A 22337-nucleotide genomic window follows, 5' to 3' on the forward strand; every position below is an offset into this window, starting at 1 on the left:
GGGGTTAGAAACTCTTACTGAATTCATGGGGTAGAACTCCCTGATATTCTCTGTGTAACACTTTCAGTCCGAATTCCCTCAATGCAATTGAAACAATAATATTTAGACCATTTGGGGATGAGATTATTGCTTTAATAAATTGGGTTTTTATTGGTTCATTGTGGCAAATAAGCCTCCGATTGATTTTGCTCCTAATCAGCATGGAGAATGCATTCCGTTGTAATTAAATCCCGTGTAACTGGGCACTCTGTGTTCACTTGTCTCTTCGCTTGCAGTGGCATGAGATACAGCACATCAAACGCTATACTCTACACGATAGGCACCCTGCCAGCCCGGGAAACGATGATGCTGGCCCGCCTTTAGTGTGCTTACAAACGAGTATAGCTGGAGCACGTATGGAGCAGCGGGCATCGCTTGGGAGACGCAGAAAGTTATTAGAGGAGGAAGATGGCCAGGGATAAGGTCTTTTCTCTCGAGGAAGGTTTGAACCCTCTCTCTGAAAAGGCTGCGAGAGACGGCCCCCCTCCCCTTCCCGCAGGTCCCCGGAGCCCCCACCGCGGCTCCTCCGCCGCCGCCCGCGGGGCTCCGGCCGGGGCGCCCGGGGCAGCGGGATCCCCTCCGCCGGCGGGAGCGCGGCCGGGCTGCCAGGCGGGCAGTTTTGAAGAGTCGATCTTCATAATACAAATCCCCCGGCTTCGCCTCCCCGCCAGCGGCGCGAGCCAGCTTTTTAATTGAATCCCGGGGATTTGGCCGCGGCCGAAAGCCCCGGTTCGGGCCCCAGCGCAGTGGGTCCCCCCTCCCGAGAGCGGGACCGTCTCTCGAGGGCTGATCTCTCGCCTCTAAAACCCAGAGAAGGGCGGGCTCCGGGGGCCTGGGTGAGCCCCCCGCCCCGGGCCCCCGGGAGACAGAGCGCGGGCCCGGCGCACCCCGGGGCTGGGGGCGGCGGGGGGGCCGGGGGGCAGCTGGCAGGGCCGCGACTGCTCCCGCCTCTCGCCCGGGCAGCGCTTTAGGGGGGGCTCAGGCCGGATCCTGCCCATTCTATACGTTAATGCTCTTTTCTCTCCGGCTGCAGGGAAGCAGGCCAGCGGATAATTACCCCTCACTGCAATCCGCAGAGCTGGCCTAATCCGAAAGCTCAAGTGCCCGTAAGTAAAACTTCAGGAAAAGTTATTGAAACTGACAAATACAGGGTGACAAATAATCAATAAAAGCCCAGTGCCACATCCTTTATTGTTTCCAGGCACTAACAGCAAGTAATGAAACCTCGGCGAGGACGGGGGAGGGAGCAGCAGGGACCGGGCGCTGGGCTGGCTCCTGGAAAGCCCCCACCGTAAGAAGCCCAGGGAAGAATCTGGCAGCATAAGTGGGACGATCCTGTCCCTCTGGGAGAGAGGAAAATGTCAACCACCCCCCTCAACACCCCTGTCTCGCCAAGGTCCTCCCTGCTGCCCGGTGGCGGGGCCGGGACGCTCCAGGCTGGGCGAGCCCGGGAGGCGCCTGTCCGGACCTGAGCACAGGGACGTCCCGGAACCCGGTGCCACTCGGCAGCCTCGGGCCACGCACCCGCACAAAAACTCAGGCCCTGTAATCTGAGTTCTGAAATATATAACACCCCTGGACACCCAACGCGCTGCTTCTCATTAGCATCTCGGCCCTGGATTTTCCACGCCGCAGTTTCTAAAGTTTCAGCGAAGGACGCTGGGCTAGATAAATCCGTGCTGTCGTTTCTCTCCCTTTCTGTCTCTCCGAATTAAGTTCTGATCTATCAGTTTAAACACTGGCCAGAAAGTTGATTCACTTTCTGTTAGGATTTCGGGTTAAACCGGGGGCTCCTCCAGTGTCTTTAAGCTTTTGAGCTGTGTAAATGAACTGCAGTGTCACATAATCGATGGGGAAAACTCAGCTGTCACAGATACGAAAGCAGCCTCCTGCCTCAGCAATAACGTGATTTGGCATTTCAAAGTTTGGAAACGTGCTGTCTGCGCGTCCGGGGCTCGGGGAGGAAGAACTGAGCAGAAGAACGGGGGCGAAGCTCCGGGGCAGGCGGGGGGACAGCCCCCAGCCCCGGTGGCCCACAAGCCTGGCAGCCCCAAGCCCCGGCGCCCCGCACCGCGGCACCCGCTGCCGCTCCACTGCCGCTCCCTCCCTCCCCGACACACGCTGCGAAAGTTGTTTCCCAACTTTGGCGTTTGGGGAGGGTTGACCCAGAACAAATCTCAGTGTCTCGGTGGCCTTTCCAAAGCGACCGTGCCCCCCCGCCCCGAGCCTGCGGGACGTGCCCATCTGGAGCACGCACCGTGAGAGCAACTGTGCCGCGTACAGCCACAGCGGCCATCAGTCACTAAAAGCCACACGCTTCAGTGGGCCGAGGATAAAACGAAGTCCTGGTGACGCCTGGTTAAACCACTGACCCTCTTGCGAGGGCTGGAGAAGGGGGGGAGGCGACCCCCTCCCGACAAGCCCAGCTTTGGGGGGCGATCCCCGCAGTGCCCCTCGCCCCGGAGCCGGCAGCGCTACTCCAGGGGGACTCAGCGCAGCCTTTTCGGGGTGTCTCACAGGGAAATGAGGGACGGGGAGGGCCCCGGGCAGAACCCCCCACCCGGCCGTGCCCCTGGGGCGACAGCGGGGCCGGCTCGCGTGGGCACAGGGTTCCCACTGAAATGTTTATTTTTATATCGGCTTGGGTGGAAAAACCAACCCGCGGGCAGGGTGTGCTCTAAGCCGCGGGGTAACCACTGCCCTCGGCCCCTTGTTGCTCTGCACCCCTGATTTACTCTCACACACGCGCAGGAAAACAACTTACACAGCACGTTCAGATGCTTTCTGGAAGGGGAGGGCTTTAGCTTCAGATTAGGAAGCTCTCTCAGATGAACGATAAATTCCTCTTTGGTCTATGGTGTTTGATCATATCGTTGTGGTTTTGTCCTCACCACAAAGGGCCCCGTAGGCTGAACCAAGAAACAGGATTTCAGATAGTTTGATTTTACATAAGGAAACTGTTGCATTTGTAATATTATAAGACTCTAAAGGGAAAAATAAAACCTCTGTAGCTGAGACAAGGAGTGTGCCTAAGTGCCACTACATTTCAATCCCGATCTGGATAAAATTTAAGTCTCCCTTGGCTTACAGTAATATACTCTCCAACCTTGAGGCTATCCAAAAGGGGGGATTTAATGAGGACGAGTTTATACACTTATATAATTTAGAGGTTTTGCTGTAGCTGTAAAATGACAATTGGTACATGTGTAGTGCAAAAGAGCTGAAATCCCATCCAGGGACCAAGTTGGCTATTTCTGAAGGAGCTGTCATTTCCAGCAGGGGGGCACAATGAGAAGGCCAGGAGCGATGGAGCTCTGATCTCCACCAAGGAGAGATAACCACCTGATTAAAATGGGGCTCTTGTTCCCTCGTTACTCGATCGTCGTGTGAACTTACCTTATTTACAATTATAGGCAATGAGTGAGTGGCCCAGATTGCAATATACCTATAGCTTTGGGTTTACCCCTCCCTCTGTTATCAAGACCATCTCTGGGACAGATTTCTGGACCACTCATAACATGGGAGCACACAAACGCTCTTAAGGAGGGAGGGGATGTGTTCAGAGCCCTGTACTGCGAGCGCAGCATGTATACCCTCCCACACCCCCCCCCACCTGGGAACCGAGAGGGAGGCTGGGCCCAGCAGAACCAGCCTGTCGACATCAGGATATTTACAGCGCTCAGACACGTGTGTGCACCACCAGAAAGCAAACGGACCCGGTATTAGGTGAGGTACTATTTTGTACTCCACATCTGGTATTTGCTCATTTTCCAGGTGAACTCAGGCACGGCAGCTGTTGGAGGACACCCCCCCCTCCGGTCACTCTGGAGTCCAGATGTGGACCCATGGCATCAGACAACGATGTACATCTACGCTGAGATTTAACTTTATTCTCCATTTTAATATTAAATGGCGCAGTGTTTGCCAGATTATTATCCCACTATTGCTTGTGCATTTGTCTCTTATGTCTAGTGCCTGTCATTACACAAAGCGTTTTGAAGAGCTAATTTCAAAAGACAGAAAGTCTACACTTACTATAAAAGTCATTAAATTAGCATGACAAGCATAAAGTTCCTAGGTTATAATTTGGTTATAGATCTGAAATCTTCCCTGCTTTTTCTCTCTCTTGAAGGATGAAGGCTGAAGCGAGACACCGACTCGAAGTTAGGACAATTGAGATGTTGATTGCTTAGGGGAGAAACAGGGAAGAGATGCGGGCTTCATCATCACCTTTCTGGCAGTGCAGTGGGTCTCCCAGCAGCCAGAGAAAGGTGTGATCAGGTGGGCTTCTACTGCAACAGGTGGGAACAAAAAAAAAAAATACATCTCGATGCATTTCTCGTCGATTAAAATGTTGCTGGAATAGCAGGACTCGATCTTGCCTTTTATATCCCGTTAAATGCTAAGATGGGAAGATGTGTTATAAAAGCAGCCATTGGCTGTTTCCCCTAAAGCTGCAACATCCCATTCATTTTAATCGCTTCTTCATTTCGGAAGAAAGCCGGGGAGAGGAGGGGGAGAGCTGCTTCCCTCAGCTCCGTGTGCATCTGCAGTGACGGGGGACTGCAGGAAGCCCCGGTGGTGCCAGGACCGGCAGCGTGGGAGCGCCCGCTCTGCCCGGCCGGGCATCCTCTCCCTGACACGTTGCATTTCGACAACGAGAAAATTAGAGAAGGGACGAGGCATTCAAACGCTGTGCTCGTAGAAGAGGCTGCCCTGGTAGTTATTTAGTCTAAAAATCTGCTGTCAACTTTTTTTTTTCATCAGGATCAGTGAGGTGCGTTTCTGTGGGCTGGTTCGTTTGCTTTTAACCAGGCACGCTGCGAATTGTGGAAGCTTTCCATTTACCTTTTCTTCTTTAAGCGTTTTAATTATCATCACTGACCTGTTGGGCATACCTACAGTATCAATGTCCCTTTTACATCGCTGCCTTCCCTTTCTCTGCATGTTTCTGCTATTTAACACTTGCTACCTTTGCCATTAGAGTCCTAGAGTGACCCCCATGGGTATCTTTGAAAGAAAGACCCTCTGCATTCCAGCACTGCCTCCTTACCCAAGTAATAGCAAAGGGACCATTCAGACACATGGACCACACTGAAGCATTAATTAGGCTGATGAAATCCATAGAAATGTATGGATTCAGCATAATCGAGTTTCTTCTGCTGACTATAGTTAAGGAATACGTGAGCAGCTGGGAGAATAGAAAGTACTGTTAGGGTGAAGTCATGCATGTAATTGAGTATATTTAACATAACCATTTTAATGATCGGTGATTAAAAGTGCATCTACTTAAATTGTATACCTCTGCAATTTGTCCATATCAACTTTAGAGTACACACAAAGAAAAGGTCGTCATATAAATTTATAAACAAGATCCCTTCCTGGCTACACATGACTCGAGCTGGAATGATAACTCGGCAGCAGCGAGGGGGGGAAAGGCCTTTCGCGAGAAAATAGCTACGCCAGTGCGATATTAATTAATCACTAGTTTGGCCCCCTTTCTCTCTTGTGCAGTCACAGTAGTAGAAGTGCATAATAAGTGAGTTTTCTTTTCATCCGTAATTATTTATAACAATTAGATCACTCGGGAAAAAAAAATCCCTGGGTTTCTTTCCCATATTAAAGGAGTATCTTTTCCCTCGCCTGACAATACTGTGTGTGTGTGTGTGTATATACACATACACATACATATACATATACATGTACATGTACATATACATATACGTATATATACACATATATTTAAATACTATGCTTGGCGCTTTTTTTTTTTCCCGCAGAAACGTTGCCGGAGACCTCGCAAAGAAACGATAAATTTTTAAACTTCTGTAGCTAAACTTGTACATGGAGAGGTTAAGGACTAGAAATATAGACAGTGTCTGGGCGAGAGGTAGTTCCTGGGCACGGCCGTGTATCCTCGCAGGAGACCTCGCAGAACGGGAAATTAGCAGTCGAAATCTGCTAGTGGGGACTAGATCCCACAAAGCCCACGCGTTGGGAAGGCTGAGTGTCTCTCTCTCCCCTATTCAATCTGCCCAGGCTGGTTGCAGCGAATAAATAGAGTCATTGTGGAGCCCATACACAAACCGACCCAACTCCCTCCCCCATCCCTTCTCGCCCTCCCCCCGTCCCTTTATGCTTAAACGCACACGAATCTGCAACCGCTTTGCACTAAGAGGAGCCCAAACTTTTCTTCCCTTTACTGTACGACGCCTGTGGGAAAGGTTTATTCACACGTATGGAATATGTACTTATGTCTGAGAGACGGGGGTTCACGCTGGGTAAGGGCAAACAGGAGCCTGCCAGGGGCAGGACCCATCCTGCCCTCTCCCCGCCGAAGATAACGGTTCAAAGTAGCCAGATGCATTAAACAGCCACAAAAGGGACGAAGGGGGGGGGGGGGAGACGACGAAAGATTCACTTAAGTTTCTGGTGGAAAATTTAAATCGCGCTGTCGCCCCCTCTCCCAGCATCGCTGCAAGGTGAAATCCATTTGGCCGCATCCCTCCCAAGCGGCCCGCAGCCTGGCGGGGCGGGCGGCAGCCCCGCGCCCGGGGAACTTACTCCGTGCAAGAGAATTTGCAGCCTTGAAAGCATATTTTTCTTCCAGCTATGGTGGCACTTAAATGATAATGTAGGCAATGAAACTAGGGAGATTTATATCTTTTGGAAAGTAGGACGAGCCAGATGGTAATAGCGTCATTAACAAACAAACTTAGGATCTGCAAGTGAAGCTTGAAATTGGGAAAGAGATCTAGAGAACAAAAGGAGCTGCTGTTGAGGGGGGGAAAAAAGAGTCCCTCTTCTGCCGGCCAAATCTAAGAGCACGGTCTGGAGGGGCTGCTCCTGCCCAGTGCTAGATAATAAACGATGGTTTTTTCCTCCCCTGTTGTGACTGAGAAAGGACAGAAAAAACTTTTGCAATAGGCAAATGTGGCATTTATTTATGTGTAACCCTTTGTAGTCTCAAGTGTCCCAAATGGGCCTTTAATTCAAATCCCTAGTTTGATACAGAGGATCGCTTCTCCCAAGTTTATTTTAGAGAAACAAAGCGCCGCTTGTGGAAGTTGAAGGGCCAAAAGTTCAGTAATTATTTTTTTGAATTAATAGTAACGAATAAATACTAAAGGTTAAACGTTATTTGCGGAGAGAGTGGAAGCATCTGCGGCATTTATTGTGTCCTCTCGTTTTTGGTTTTGGTTGTTTGGGTTTTTTTTTTTAAGCCCCCCAAAACCACTCACTGTTTGCCAGAAGGCATCAACACAGCAGCGGGTGAAGGTCCCAGGGCAGGGTCGGGATGCGGGAGGTTCGGCGGGGAAGCAGGAGGGACCCCCGACCGGGTTTCTCCCCTGCATCACTCTTCGGGTTGGCTCTCTAAACCCACCCCTGAGGGGTTCTCAACAGCCAGGGAAAAGGCCTTCCGCACAGATTTACCCAGCAGACAGTCCATAAACACCAGAGACCCACCAGCTCCAGGGCTTCAGCAGGACGGATGGGCTGTTTGACTCCCAAATTTTAACCACTATGATCCCAAATGTTACAGAAATGTTTGGAGATCTTTAGAAGATCCCTTCTAGAGTAAGGCTGATGGCCATTAGATGATTAATGATTTAAAAGATGCCTGTTAACAGCCCCAAGTTGAGAGACATGGACCCACGCTCTAAAGTAAAAATCTAACGTGTTTTTTTTTTAAATGTGCTGGAGATCTTTAAAAGCCCCGAGGACTTACCCTTAAGGCATTATTCAAAGAAAAAAAAAAACTGAGACTGGCGGTTCGTCACAGGCAATTGTAAAGGGTTTCAAAGGACCGATCAAACGAGTTGGAGAGTAATCTACATTAAAGTCCGGATGGCAGTGTTACAACATGCACCTGCAGGGTATTTGCTATCCGTGCCCCTTACAGAGCTACAAATCACCATTAAAGAAAGCTGCTTAAGCTTCCTCCGCGCTTCTAGAAAGACTTACTCGGGCTCCTTCACTTTGATATTTATACATCTTGTTATTGATAAGTGTGGGGCTGTTCAGCGCTCCCTTCCCCCTCCCGGACTGTCCCCGGGCACTTTTGCATCACCATTCCCTGCCCCCACGCCGCGCACGGCTCCAGGCGACTGTCCAGGGAGCCCGGCCCCACGAACGACACCCATGGGCGTGGGATTCCACCTCCCCTCCCTCGGAAATCTGCGATGTGCCGGGTCCGGGAGAAGTTTTGCCTTATTTTATTTATCTAGTTCCCCCCGGGCTCTGTCACCGGGGCGACCGGGGCAGCCCGGGCAGCATCGGCACGCGGGATGTCCCGGCGGATTTTCTCACAGTTGCGGGAGGCGCAGACATGGAAATGAGCTCATTGCGGGGGAGTGGCGGCCGCCTGGGCCGCCCCCGGCCCGGCCCGGCCCGCTGGGTCTCGGGGCTCCGGGAGATCGCCCGCTTTTTGAAGGCATTTGGGGGAAGTCCCGCGGTTTCACCCATCGCTGAGTAGAGCCCCGGAACGGGCACGGTTAACCCTTGGCTCGCCGCGGGGCTGCGGCTGCAGCTCGGGAGAGTCCCGGCGACCCCCTCTCCCTATTGCGCCCCCTCTTTGCCCCGCACTCCCACGGGAAGCATCCAGTGTGCGCGGTGCTCCCCCCTCCCCCCGTCAGGTGATGTCAGTGGGGAAAAGTAAAGTTGTAAAACAAACAAACAAGCCGGGAAAGGTAGAGGAAAAAAAAAATTCAAGATTTTCCACCCACTCGAGGAGAAAAAGCTCAAAGGTCAACAGGGATTCATCAACCGCTTCCCACGGCTGCAGGCAGGGCGAGTCACTCAACCTGGATTTCTTTTTCCGGTAATTTTAGTGATCAAGTCTGTGTTTTCAATACTTCCCTCGAGTGGGTTCTTGCAAACGAACGAAAACCCCACCCGCCGCAGGTGTGAGTCCGGTGCCCCCGGGCCTTGGTGCCCGCCGACGGCCCGGCCGAGCGGGCCGGGGCCGGGCAGCCCCGAGGCACAGCCCCGGGCACCCGCATCGCTGAGACGTGGTGGCTCCTGCGCCGGGCAGCTGCGGGAGCACCCCGGGAGAGAACAGAAAGGGGCTTCGCAGAACTGGCGGCGCAAGAGGATGTAGTTGGTTTGTCAAAAATTAAATAAATAAATAATTTTTTAAAAATAAACACAACACAGTGAAGGAAGGGAAAGTATCCCGAATTCGGTGTATCCACCTCATCTCTTGGCAGCCCTGGAAGCGATGGGCTGCTCACAGGGCTGGTACCCATAGTCCTGCCTGCTCCCCTCCCCCCACTCCCCTTCGATGACGGGCCCTTCTGGCGCAGCAAAGCGCGCACTGCTGGGGCCGGGGGGAGCTGGGACGGGGCGGGAGCCTCGCAGCGCTGCCAGCGCCCAGAGTAGAACTTTGCCAAATCAACTCCACTCCGCGGAATTGTCCCCAGAGGGGCCAGCGGTGAGGAGGGGAGCTAGTCCCGCCACCCCGACCGGCCCATCCCCGGCAGGGCTCCTCCAGCGCAAGGGAAAAACCCGCGCAGCCCCCAAAGCGCGGGGCGCTCCGCGGGGCAGCGCGCAGCTGGGGCAGCGCGCCAGGAGAGCGGATGCGCGCTGGGGTGCGCGATCTCCCCTGCCAGAAGTCGCTCAACTTTTCTCTTGGAGCCATGTCCTCGCAGCCGTGCCCCCCCCCCCCCGGGAAGGGTTCCTGCTCCCCTGATGTCACGGTGGAGCGGGAGGGTTTGGGTCGATGAGGCCAGACCGGGGGGAAGGGGCAGGAGGCCCCCAGGGCAGCGGGCGGCACAGAGTGGAGCGCCGCCGGGGGGCCCGTCCCGCCGCCCCCTCGGGGCTGGCGAGCCCTGACACGTCTCCTGCCACATAACGGCGTGCAAAACTCGCAGTCGCCTCCAACTGTTGCAAAACAAACCGCCAGCACGTTTACAGGGTTGGCAAGAAGGTGGCGAACAGCAGCGCCGAGAGCTCAAAGCCCCCCCGGCTGCCCCCGCCGGCCCGACACCCCCCCGGGCCCGCAGCTGATGGGGCGAGCGAGGGGCGAGCGCGCCTTGGGCCAAGCGCTAATTTGGTGTGTACGCTTAAGGCGGCCATCTGAGGGCTGTATAGCAACGAGGGGAAAGGGGTGTATTCGCGACTGGAAGATTTAGGTTGTTGCTAGGATGTGAGAACAAAAAATCTTCAATAAGTCGGGGAGGGGGGAGGACGGGGCAGAGGGGGAGGAAGGGGGGTTACAAGGTTTGTCACAGGGAAAAGTGCAGACATCTGCTGGAACTTCCATATCTAAGCTGTTCATTTACAGGAGCCAACTTCTGAAATCTCCACAATTAGATCTGCATTGTTCTTTCTCAACAACACTGCCTAGAAAGAAAAGGTCTTCTCTGTCGGGGCCAATCCAACGAAGCGTTTGACGTTATTAAATAATAAAGCGATTGTGATTTACATTGTTGTTCAGAAAAAGGGCCAATTATCCACTGTTATGTTGCCATAAAGATCATATTAACTCGAATTAGTAATCAAACAATATGCTAGCGTTAAAAGTATAGAGAGGACAACGCGACTGGTCTTGTTGCATCCTCACTTTTTCTTGTAAAACCAGAAGCATAAATACACTTGAAAGAGGCGCAGAAACTTCGTCCTTAACGGGAAAAAAGTGAGAGAGGTACCAGTGTTTGTGATTAATGGTCCCCTGTGTTGACTGTTTTCAATTAATTCAAAGCCATCTAAATCTTATATTGATTTTTCTGTTTACGAATTAAGTCTCCTTTCGAATATCACGGGAAATGTTCCACGGTGCTCCACGGACCGGGACGATTTTTTTTTTTTGATTGATGTAAAGTCCGAATTAGAATTTGGATTTTGGAGTGCTTTTTTTGTTGTTGTTTTTGTTTTTATTTTGGTTTTGGTTTGGGATTTTTTTCGGAGCAATATTTTTAAAAGGCTTTTGAGTTCGATCCAAAGACGAGCCTCACCACCACCAAAACGCAAACCCAGCCGCATCCCTGCACTCCAGCAAATTTCCTCTGCCATAATCAAATAATTATTTTTAGTAAAGCAGTTATTAGGTTTATAACTCATTTGCCACTTAAATTTGTGCAACCAACCAAGGCGATCTAAATAGGTTTGAGTTGCCCCTTGGGTCCGGGATGTAAGCGGTAAGAAGGAGGATTAATTATGGGTGTGTGCAGCAGGAGGACACAAAGGCTGTCCGGTGGCGCGGGGAGCAGCGGCGGGTCGCAGCCCCTTGCCCGGGCGGGGCCGGGCACCCCGCGCCCCCCACCCCGGCAGGGACGGGCACCCCCCGGCTAAGCCCCAACTCCGCGGCGTTTATTATTAAGCTGCCACGGAGCGAAGGCTGGGGCTGGGGGAGCTCCAACTTGTTGGCAGTAAACAAGGCGCTGTCAGGTGATGATGCTCCGGCGCTTTCGAAACGTCCCGAACAAAGTGTAAACGAGACGTATTTTTCATATAGGAGCATCGATATGATCTCTTCTCTCCCATGTAGACAATGTCCATTCTTTTGTGCGCGGGATGACAAGATCTGACCTCTGGAAACGTAGTCCAAGCACCCACCGGCATCAGCCTGTTAGTTCTAATGTCATTTATTGCCGACACGTTTTGTTATCAGCTGCGGGGTGGGGGTGGGTGGGACTGGGGGTTACTCGGAGCCCAGGTTAGCTGTCAGCTTCTCCCGTTTAGCAGTACCCAGGCAAGAATGGCTTTGCCAAACTGTTCCAGGAGCTGATGCTATTTGTTACCACGATTAGGGGGAAAAAAAGAACATTCACACTAACATGGGTTTCTATAAGCAAACGCCGAGCAATTTTCCTCAGCGCAATGCATCAGCAAGTATATCCAAAAGGGCTTAATCTACTTCTTGCAGGTTAGGTGCAAGAGGAATCAGCGAGGGCTGCTCCGGGATGCCATGAAAATCCCAGCTCATTGGCTTGGCCGCGATAGGACGAGGCACATCAAATGCGAGGCGGAGAGGGACAGAATCAATCATCCCCCTTGGCTGAGGAGTGAGCCCTCGCTCTGGAAATAATTTCGAATAAAACTTGTGTAACCAACTGTAACCATCTAGCTTCCTCTGAGCAGATCGTTGAGAGGGGAAAAAAAGTTAAAAAAAAAAAAAGGTGACGGAAATAAGACAAGAAAAAACAATCTGGACCGAATTAATAGGAGCGTAAAGTTTTTATCCGTGTATAAGAATAATATATTGAGCCAAAAAGGAGACAGGTTATCTCAAAACAGGATTAATATGTGTTCGTATGCAGGATTGGACCATCTCATCCGTTTAAAAACAGTGCCTCTCCTCCTCCCCACAACACTTTATTATATATTAAAAAAAAAAAAAAAAAAAAAGTGAAAAAAACTTTCCCCGCTGGAAGCACTTGGAAAATGCGTTTTTTAATCGAGAGCCTTTTTTTTTCTTGCAATCAAATGCAACTGATGGCCCTGAATAAGCCGCCTTGTGAGGAAACGGGCCATTTTTTAAAACCTGTGATCAAAACAGACCTGTCTTCAGAGAGAGCACAGCAGATTTAAATGTTGGTCAAAAGGAGTCACAACTGTTCATTAAAAGCAAACCCTAACTAGTGCTAATGTATAGCCATTTTGTGAGCTCAGGACTGTGGAAAGAGGCGAAAAAAGTCTGAGAGTGTGAGCTGATGCCGTGCTGGCTGGCAGTGTGTGGTCTATTGTAGGGAATGTGCTTTTTCCACTGAACAGAGAGCCCCCCTCTTTTATTCCCCAGCTCTACTGCACCTGCACTGGATCAGGGAGCTACTGCCATTCACCACATCAACAGAGAAGACATCTCTGACAGCACTCAATTCATTACATTTCTTCCTGCTTTTCAAACCAACACAAAAAAAAAAAAAAAAAAAAGTATTGCCAATCAGTGCCGGGGGGGGCAGGGAAGAAATCTTACAATACTTTATATTCGCCACTCATTTTGGATTTCATTAGTGAGAAAACTCACTTCTTAGCCAGTTATAACTTCTTTCTTTTTATTTTTCCTTTTTCTTCCTTTCTTTATTTTCTTTCTTTCTTTTTCTTTCCTTCCTTCCTTCTTTCCTTCCTTCCTTCCTTCCTTTTTCCTTCTTTCCCTCCTTCGGGGGCTGCTGGAAGCGGGACCTGGGGTCCGTGCCATCTCCCTTGGCAGGGCCGGGCAGCTCCGCGCCGGGGCTCCGCAGCCCCGGGAATGGAGCGAGGGGCCGATGGCGGGTCTCCCCAGGAAAGAGTTTATTCATAATTCATGATAGCAGAGCAGCCTGCACTCGGGAGACGGGGAGAAAGAAGCGGTCAAAGAGACCAATTGCGGGGGGGGGGGGGGGGAGGGAGGGGGGGGGGGGTGTTCCGGGGGGTGCCGGGGGGGGGGGGGCGGGGCCGGCGGCCACCCCGGGGAGGGGACGCGCCGGTCCCCCTAACCCGTAGAGAAAGTTATTATTGGCCAAACTCTTCGAAAGGGACTCCGGGGAATTCGGGGGTAGCTTGGCTTCTTCAAGAACCGTTTTTCAGAAGCATTTGCAAGCTAAAGAAACCGAGCCGAGGGGTTTAGATTCAGGTATTTGATCTCGCCGGACCCAGACATCTAATTAGAGTGGCCTCAGCGATTGAAACGGTGTTAATTCTCATTGTTCCCCGCTCAGATCCCTTGGCCCTCCACCGCTGGGATTCTCTCCTTTTCAAAATTCCAAATAAAAATCTTTCTACTTGAAACAAACAAGCAAACAATTTCTGTATTTCCCCCCTTTCTGGCCCATTTTCCTCCATCGCGAGCAAAAGCAAACACTCCTGGGTATTTTTTCGCAGACGCTGGTAAAGAATCACACCCCCTCTGTGGGATCTTAACAGAAATAAATCACAAGGAGCTCTTGCCTACCTGAAAAGTAGGAGGAAATCCGAGTGTCTGGTTTCGGGTGTAAAGTGTGTATCGATAGGCACAGCCGTCTCCGAAACGGGACCCAATTAATCTATGGGTTTCTTTACATCACCCCCCGTTCGGATGTGTGCTTTGGAAATATTGATTCATTGCGACAGGAAAGTCGCAACTACTGTGTGTGCATAACATGGGGAGGACATGGAGCGAGAACCCGCAGCAACGCAAAGCCCACTCGCGGGAGAGCCAGATTGCTTTTTAAACTAAAACTAATAATTTCATAACTGATTCACATTCAATCTGGCGCCGGTGACGTCACGGGGCATTAGCATACGAGGAGGGATGAAGCCAGTGTGGCTGGAGTTGATAAGGTGCCTCCTGAGGAATTCTCTGCTTGTTTTAATACATTAATTATTTCTCTGTCTTCCTCAACTTTTGCAATTTGTAAGAGCTTAAAGGAACCATCATTCCCAGCGATGGCAGAAGGACACGTTGGAGAGCTTCTCCCGCAGCACCCGCCCCAGAGCCTGGCAGCCGAGGGCAACGTGGGGATGAGCCCCAGCCCCGCTCCCGGAGCCCCGGCCCGGCCGCCCTGCAGAGCGCTGCGGGATTTGGTTCTAATTAAGCCGGTCCCGGCCCCGGGCGTCCCTATTCGCCCGAGTAAGCTCGGCTCGCTCGGACGGGCCTCCCCAGCGCCGGGAGCTTCCTGCAGGAGGGGAGGCGGGTTTGCAGGATCAGGCCCTCAGCCTGGGGTGTGTGTGAGCTGTGAGTGTGCATGAGTGAGTGTGAGTGTGTCGGTGTGTCAAGACACCCCCGCGGAGCCTTCCTATGGGAAAGCCTCTGCAGAGGCCTGTTTCTTTCCAGAACCCGGTGGGATTCCCTCCCTCTACCCTCTCTCCACCTCCCTCCCCCTCCCGTTAATCACGACCTTCTGCAAAAAAAAAGGACCCACATTACGTCATCAGCCCTAACTGCTGCGGAGATGATGGGGTCACCAAGGACCCGGGACGGGGGAGCCTGCGGGGGCCGGGCCTCCCCTCCCGCTCTCCTGGGGCAGCGGAGCCTGCCCGGGAGCAGGGGCACGTCCCGGCCGGGGACCAGAGCAGCCCTGTGCCCGCTGCTGGGATCCGGACAGAGGAGCCGAGAGGAAAGAGATCAGCTCCTGCGCTGGGGCTGACAGGTCGCCCCCGAGGTTCCACTGCCACCAGAGCTTCTAGGAACGGCAGGCATCGCCGTTTTGGCCCCATCGAGGTCCGCCGGGCCCCGCGGAAGGAGTCTGACAGTCTCCCGCCCTGTAGGGTGCCCCTCGGGGACCCTCCCGAGCCTCGGGCCATCTCGCTTCTCTGAAGAAGCCAACCGCCTTGGAATACCCGCTGGGTGACTTGAGTCTGAAACACACTTGGAGGGAGGGAAGGAGGGAGGGAAAGGCGTTTTTCTCGGGGAGGGAGGGACGGGGAGCAAAACACAAACAAAACACATGGAAACCCTAATATAATTAAATTTTTGAAAAGATAAATTAAAACAAAACAAAAACCCCCACATTGTACAGGCTCTCGCCCACATGGCAAAGGTTCTGCGAGGCAGGGGCCAGAGACAAACTCCTGCAGAAACTTCTCCTGCCCGGCCCGACTCCGTTCCCCGCGGCCGCCTCCGGACAGGACCCCCGTCGACGGGCTCCCCCCGCACTCCTGCCCACAGGTCTCCGACGGCTCCCGTGGGAGAGCCGGGCCGCGCGGACGGACCTTCCGTGCGGTGCCGTGCGGGTCTGGGCCCGGCCCTCCTCCAACACTGCTAAACTATAATGAAAAATTCCAGCTCGTTCCGGCGCGCCCCCTCCCCCTGCACGCACAGGCGCACACGGACACGAACACACGCACACACAGAGTCACACACAGAGTCACACACGGTCACACTCACACACGGCCACTCTCACACGCGGCTCAGCCGCAGCAAACCCGCTGCGAACTCCAAAGCAAAGCTCCAAAACCATCCCGCGAGGTTCGGGGTTTCGCTTTGTTCCCTCCTCCCCGCTCCGCCCGCCCGCACCTGCCGGCGCGGAGGCTCCGCCGGGCCCGGAGCGGCGCGGCCGCGGTGCCCGGGCAGAGCCGGCCGAGCCGTCCCGGAGAACGGAGCTCGCCCTCCCGCTCTCGCACAGCCAAACGTGCAGCTCCGAGAATTTCCACCCCTTGGGCTCCTTTTCTTTTCAATTCGCAAGCGAATCAGCCCCCACACTCACTGCAGCGCTGTACGTCCTCGCCAAGTGGATTGGTTCCTCAAAAGCAAAACAGTACCAAACTTCTCGCAATTCCCCGTGCCATCGTCAGAAAAACTGGTTTTAATTACCAAAACTCAAATAGCTGCGGTGCTAACTAGCAGGCGATCAAACCGCAATCAAACTTCAATCTCTGAACAGTTAGCTATAAACTGTCAGCAATTGAAAAGTAAACCTGGTGCACACAAAGGCTCTGTTTAATTTTCTTGTTGTAATGGCTCTAAATGAGGACCCCATCACTATGCAGTTAAGCGGTGTTGCTTGTCCCCCTGAGGCGCTGATCAGTTCTTTTTAATGTGAGAAAACTGGCAGCTCGAAGCCCGTCAATGGAGCTCCCACAACAAAAGTCCTGAAAAGCTGAATGAATTGGGTTTGTAATTACTGCTTCCCTCTCCCCCCTTGCAGCTTATCTCTTATTCATTCAACATATATTATTGTCACCTAATCGCACACTCCCAACATTATTTTGGGGTTGTTTTTTTTTTTGGTTTTTTTTTTTTTTTTTTTTTTTGGTATCTACTACTGCGGACATGTTTGTTGTAGAAATTAAACAAAATAATCCTCCCTTCTCTCTCCCCCCCTCAACAAGAAAAATGTTGAAACGACAGTGTCAGGCGAGGCTGGCTGGCACTAAAAACGCAAAGATGAAGCTCTCCTGCCATTTGAATGTCTGCGTTTTTGCATACATCCTCAGAAATTCACAAGCACCGAAGCAGGTTTTACATTTTAGTATTTGAGTTAGATCAGGATTTAAATAAGTGAAGTGTATCTAATCACACCTATCAGTAATGGGCCTCTTTCTTTCAGTGGGACCTGTATTATATACTACTTAAATTGCTGGGCTATCTACCTTCAATTCGGAGGCAGATATACATGTCTGCTGCCCGTTGGGGACGAGGAGGAATTAATATGGAGACAGAACACGCTGCTTCGGGGATCACCGCCACTCCTGATGTCCCACACGGCACCGATGGGCATCTCAAGGAATCAAAATGTATTTTCGACCAAGAAATGTCTGACGGCAACCGGCAGCAGCTCGGCCGCCCGCGGGCTGGATCCGGGGCTGCGAGGCAGAGCCTCTCCCCAGGTCCCCCACCGCAAGAAGCTGTCGGTTGCAGAAATAAGTACAGCTATTACAACCAAATCTACTAACAGTCTAAATAATTAATTGAACCATTGCTCTTTGACCCTTAGAAAGTCCAGTAGGGACCCGTTTGTAGTAATAATACCCCCGAATGAGCCCTTGTCAAATATTCATTTAGTGGTTAATGTGAGCGATTTCCCCCTGGGACAGTCTGTAATACCAGCTTCCCAGCTTTGGCAAGAAACCCTGCTAATCTACCTCTCCAGTTCCACAAAATATTTTAACACCCCAGTACTTAAAAAGCCGTAAAAAAATCACAGGGGAAACTATAATCTTATCCTTGGGTTCATTTTGGCTCTGTAGAAGGTTAGGAAAACATTACACTGGTGCTCTTGGGCCGAGCATCACCCTGACTATAAAGAAGACAACAATTCACTAAAAGGAAACCACGGAGAGCCCTAAAGGTCTTCAATAACCAAAAAAAACCATACCCACGAGCTCTGCTACACATTTCAGCTGCCATAAACAAAAGCCGAGGATAATGGCTTAGGTGTAAATGGCTTTTATTGAATGTGTTGAATTTAAAATAAGCAGTGGACAATGGCGTTCCTCCAAGTAACACTTTAAAAATAAAACCGTTCAGCTGTACGTGTAAAATGCTTTGGGTTATCCTCTCTAAACGGATAAATGGATGGATGGATGGATGGATGGATGGATGGATGGATGGATGTAAGGAATCTGTCCAAGGGATATCAGGTTTCAATCACATATATTCTGCATCGTACTCCGAAATCTAAGCCTAAACAAATTGCCCATATAAAAAGTTGCTGAATTCACTAAGCCTGAATATGTGGCTTAGTGCCTTTTGTTTAATGGTATTAGCTCGCCTTCTCTATGCGAATTGTAAAAGGACCAACATTTCCAAATACCCCCCTCGAATATTTTAGTTAGCACTTCAAAAAGGGGACAGGTTTTATTGCTGTTAATTGGCTAAGATTCGCTTTTAAAAATGGAATCGTGATATCGATTGGGCTTTTATTCCTGGTTCTCTTTTCTCAGCGAGGCGAGCGGGAGCGGGGATGTGGGCTCGTTATCACGTGAATAATCCCCAGACGCATTGCAAACGCTCACAGCTCTGAAAAAGAATATTGTACTCATTGCATTAACGTGAAATACATAGAAAAAGTTGAGAATCTGCAAAAAATGTTGTTCTGCTCAAGTACCGTGACGATGCAGAAGTAAAAGGGACAAAGGGAGCTAAACACAAAACCAGGCAGTGAGCAAATCTCCACATCTCCTAGTCTGTCAATGTTAGTTTTCATTTGGATACCAGACTTCAAGGATGGAGGCCAGAACTGAGACTAAGAAATTGCACTACCAAAAAAATGTCACAACCAGCCAGGTAACTTTCGTGTGTGTGTGTGTGTGTGTGTGTATGTGTGTGTGTGTGTTTTTCACCCAGCCTTCTTTCTCCCCGAGCTAAAGAGAAATCCAGTAACTAACAAGAAATACTAGAGAGAAAAGCTGAGCAACACTTGCCCCATTCTGGAGTGTCTACTTTGTGCCTTGCCTAAATCAACCATCACACGCTTTCCTTGCCACGCACCACATGCCATAAGCAGAAGACACGACCAGTTTGCAATCACAGTGCTCCAAATCCCAAATTTCATACCTTTTTTTTTTAATTGTTATTATTTATTATTACTTGCACCTCCGTCTCTCGCGTTTCCCAAGGGAAACCGCAGCAGGGTTAACGGCACCAAATAAACGCCGAGGCTTCGCCGGGCTACAGGGACTGTCGCAGCGGGTGCACAGCTCTGCTGCCCATCGCCCCCTGCCCTGCCCGGGGTCGCGGGCCCTGTCGCTGGCCAGGGCCGCCAGCGCGGAGCAGCGCGGAGCGGCGCGAAGCCCTGTCCTCGGCAACTGCGGCTACGACCATACAAAGTAAAACTCTACCTGGCACGGATGGTGGATCTCTCTTCCTATTTGGCGGGCGCCACCGCTTCTCTTTGGGGCTGTGACCGGCTGCAGAGAGCGTCCGAAACGGGGCTACACCGCGCTGGCAATTTAAGAAATAGGATTCAAGAAAGAGCTGAGATAAAACGTGAATGTCTCTGGCATTCGACTGTTTTTGTTTGTTTGTTCGTTTTTTGTTGTTTCTTACCTCTGCCCGGCCTAGCCCACCCCCGCCCCCACCTCTCACCTCCTCCTGCGCGGCCCAGGAGCCAGGAGAGGAAAGTTTGGGAAGTGGCGGACAAAGAGAGTGGGGAGCGCTCAGCCGCGCCAGGCCGGCCGCGCTCGGGTTCCCGGTCGTGGGAAGCCGGCTCCCCTCCTGCCTGCCCCAGAGGAGGGAGGCACAGCTGGGAAAAGACAGAAGCGCATTATCTGTCTCTGGCAGCCGGGAGGCCGCCGGCAGTGCCCGTGGCCGGGCCGCCGCTCCCGCCGGCCCTGCCAGCCCCCGGCTCGGCCCCTCCGGGGGCAACAAGTGGTCAAAGGCAGCGGCGACCGAACCCCCCGCACCCCGTCGCACCCCTCGTCCTCGGGAGGGACGGGAGGGAACTGGAAAACATCTTCTCACTCCACATTCCCGTCCCTCCCGAAAGGAGGCACAGGCAGCTACTCCATTAAAGCTATCGTACTTTCTCTCTATATATACACATACTTAATAAAAATATTCATGCGATATATATATTTATATATCTGCATTATTTATGGTATTCGGTTGGCTACGGTGATACCTTTTACTGCATGAATTATTTAAAAAACATCTTGCATTACAAAAATAAATCCAAGACTCGAGAGGAACTTCAGTGTCCATATGTCAAAAATTTATTTATCTCAAACTGTGCATAATGGAGTAAAAACTTAACTTGAATATGTACCTGTTATAAGGATGGTATTAGTTCAAATATATACATGGACTGTCGGCAGACTGATTTCAAATAATACAGAGCCGAATCTTTAAAATACAACTACGGAAAATGAGGAGAAAAAAAAAAGAACTTAAAATATCATCACAATAAATTTACAGAAATATTACAAACCATAAGAAAATATTTCAAACACAGTAATTTCAGGGGTTTTTTTCTTTCTTTTTTTTTTTTTTTTTTTCCTTTCTTTGAACAGGATGAAGTCTGGAAATAAAAAGTTATTATAAATTAACAAACGGCATGTGAACCTGCATGGCAATTTTTGCTTTTTTAATAAGAAGTAAAAAAAAAAAATAAAAAAAATTTAGTACAATCTAAACGTTTGCCCTTATACAGCAAACCAAGTCCATGGTTCGCAAGTACTCATCCTACCTTTTTGTGTCTTTTGTACAATTTCTAAAACAATTTAAATGTCCAAATGCCGTAAAATAATTTCCTCTCTCTCGCAGCTGCTATAAATTCAGCTGCCAAAGCCACAATGCTCCAAGAAGACACTATTTTTTAAAAATAATTGGCAAATTCGCGAGCTTGTTTTTTTTCCTTCTCTCTATATTACCAATGGACATTCTGATTGCCATGTGTCTTTTGATAAATACTGTACAAAAGTTGCCTGCAAATATTAAAACATTTTCCTCTTCGCTCTTTGAGTCTAGCTCTAAATATTATTGGTAAAGACTTTTGCAAACTTTCTGCAAAGTTCCTACCGTTTTCACTAGAACTTTTTAAAAGTTTTGTGTAGTTGCTTCCCCTCCAAGATCTATACAAGTTCCTTGTCGGTTTAATTTCTGACCCCCCAACCCCCACCCCTACCCCCGCCCGGAGCTTTCTCTGTACAAAAATAGTCCAAAAACAAAAAAAAAAGTCCAGAATTTCTAATAAAAGTTTTTTTGTTGTTTGTTTTGTTTAGTTTTCCTTCCCCCCCCTCCCCTCCCCGCCCTCCCCGGCCCCTTTGTCTTACATATGTGATAGAGGGAGTGTGCCATTAATGGCTGTGCCAGGAACAGGTGCACTCTGGTAGTGTTGGGACATATGAAGTCTGCTTGGGGCAGCTGGTTCTGGTACTTCAGCACCTGGTAGATACATGCTGATCATGTCCCGAAGGTCCCCAGCTTGGCAAGGAGCCCTTGAATGAGACGAGGAAGTGACTACGGGGGGACTGGAGCTGGATTCCGTCTTGACCACCGAGCCCATGGAGCCCAGGGCCATGCCCGGGGTCCCTTGCTGGGAGTAGGACATGCTGTAGGTAGGCGATCCGTTCATGTAAGTCTGCGAGCTGGTCATGGAGTTGTACTGCAGGGCGCTCACGTCGTAGCGGTGCATGGGCTGCATCTGCGCCGCGTTGTGCGCGTTCAAGCCCGGGTGCTGCGGGTAGCCGAGCTGCTCTTGCATCATCCCATAGCCTCCGTTGGTCCAGCCGTTCATGTGCGCGTAACTGTCCATCCTCTGGTTCACCCCAGCTCCCAAGGTGGCCCCAACCCCTACCCCAGTCGTCATGGTATTGGTGCCCGGTGCCAGCAAGCCCCCCGGCAACGTATACTTATCCTTCTTCATGAGGGTCTTGGTTTTCCTCCGGGGTCGGTATTTATAATCCGGGTGCTCCTTCATGTGCAGAGCTCTGAGCCGCTTGGCTTCGTCAATGAAGGGTCTCTTTTCCGCCTCGGATAAAAGTTTCCACTCCGCCCCGAGCCGCTTGCTGATCTCGGAGTTGTGCATCTTCGGGTTCTCCTGGGCCATTTTCCGCCGCTGCCCGCGGGACCAGACCATGAACGCGTTCATCGGGCGCTTGACCCGGTCCGGGCTGTTCTTCTGGTTGTTGGCGGCCGAGTTGGAGTTGCCTGTGCCTCCCCCCGAAGTTTGCTGGGGGGCGGGAGGTTTCAGCTCGGTTTCCATCATGTTGTACATTCAAACTACTTTTGCCTGGAACCAGCCTTGAGCAGAAAAACGAGGAGCAGCCGCAGCGGAGTCCCAAGCCGGACTTTTTTTTTTTCGTAGGGAGGGGTAGGAAAGGGGGGAGGGGGACTCCCCAAAACCACACTTGGATCAAGATCAGGATCTTCCTCTTCGCTGATGGATTAATAATGCTAATAACTGCTATTATTACCGCCGGAGCCTTGATTTTAAAAAACTTCTTCCTCCTTTTTCCCT

The 22337-nt window shown here is 51.1% G+C and overlaps 1 protein-coding gene across 1 annotated transcript in view; it reads right to left on the reverse strand.

Annotated features, from left to right (window-relative positions):
* Window positions 1-20995: 20995 nt before the first annotated feature.
* Window positions 20996-22337, reverse strand: part of SOX2 (SRY-box 2) — a 1625-nt gene continuing 283 nt past the window's right edge. The window contains exon 1 of the mRNA XM_027647259.1: window positions 20996-22337. This exon is cut by the window's right edge and continues 283 nt beyond it. Within this exon, the coding sequence (XP_027503060.1) occupies window positions 21147-22094 (948 nt within the window). The 5' untranslated portion in view covers window positions 22095-22337 and the 3' untranslated portion in view covers window positions 20996-21146.

Source organism: Corapipo altera, unplaced genomic scaffold, assembly GCF_003945725.1.
Source record: "Corapipo altera isolate COAL_440 unplaced genomic scaffold, ASM394572v1 113, whole genome shotgun sequence".
In the NCBI taxonomy this organism is placed as follows: Eukaryota; Metazoa; Chordata; class Aves; order Passeriformes; family Pipridae; genus Corapipo; species Corapipo altera.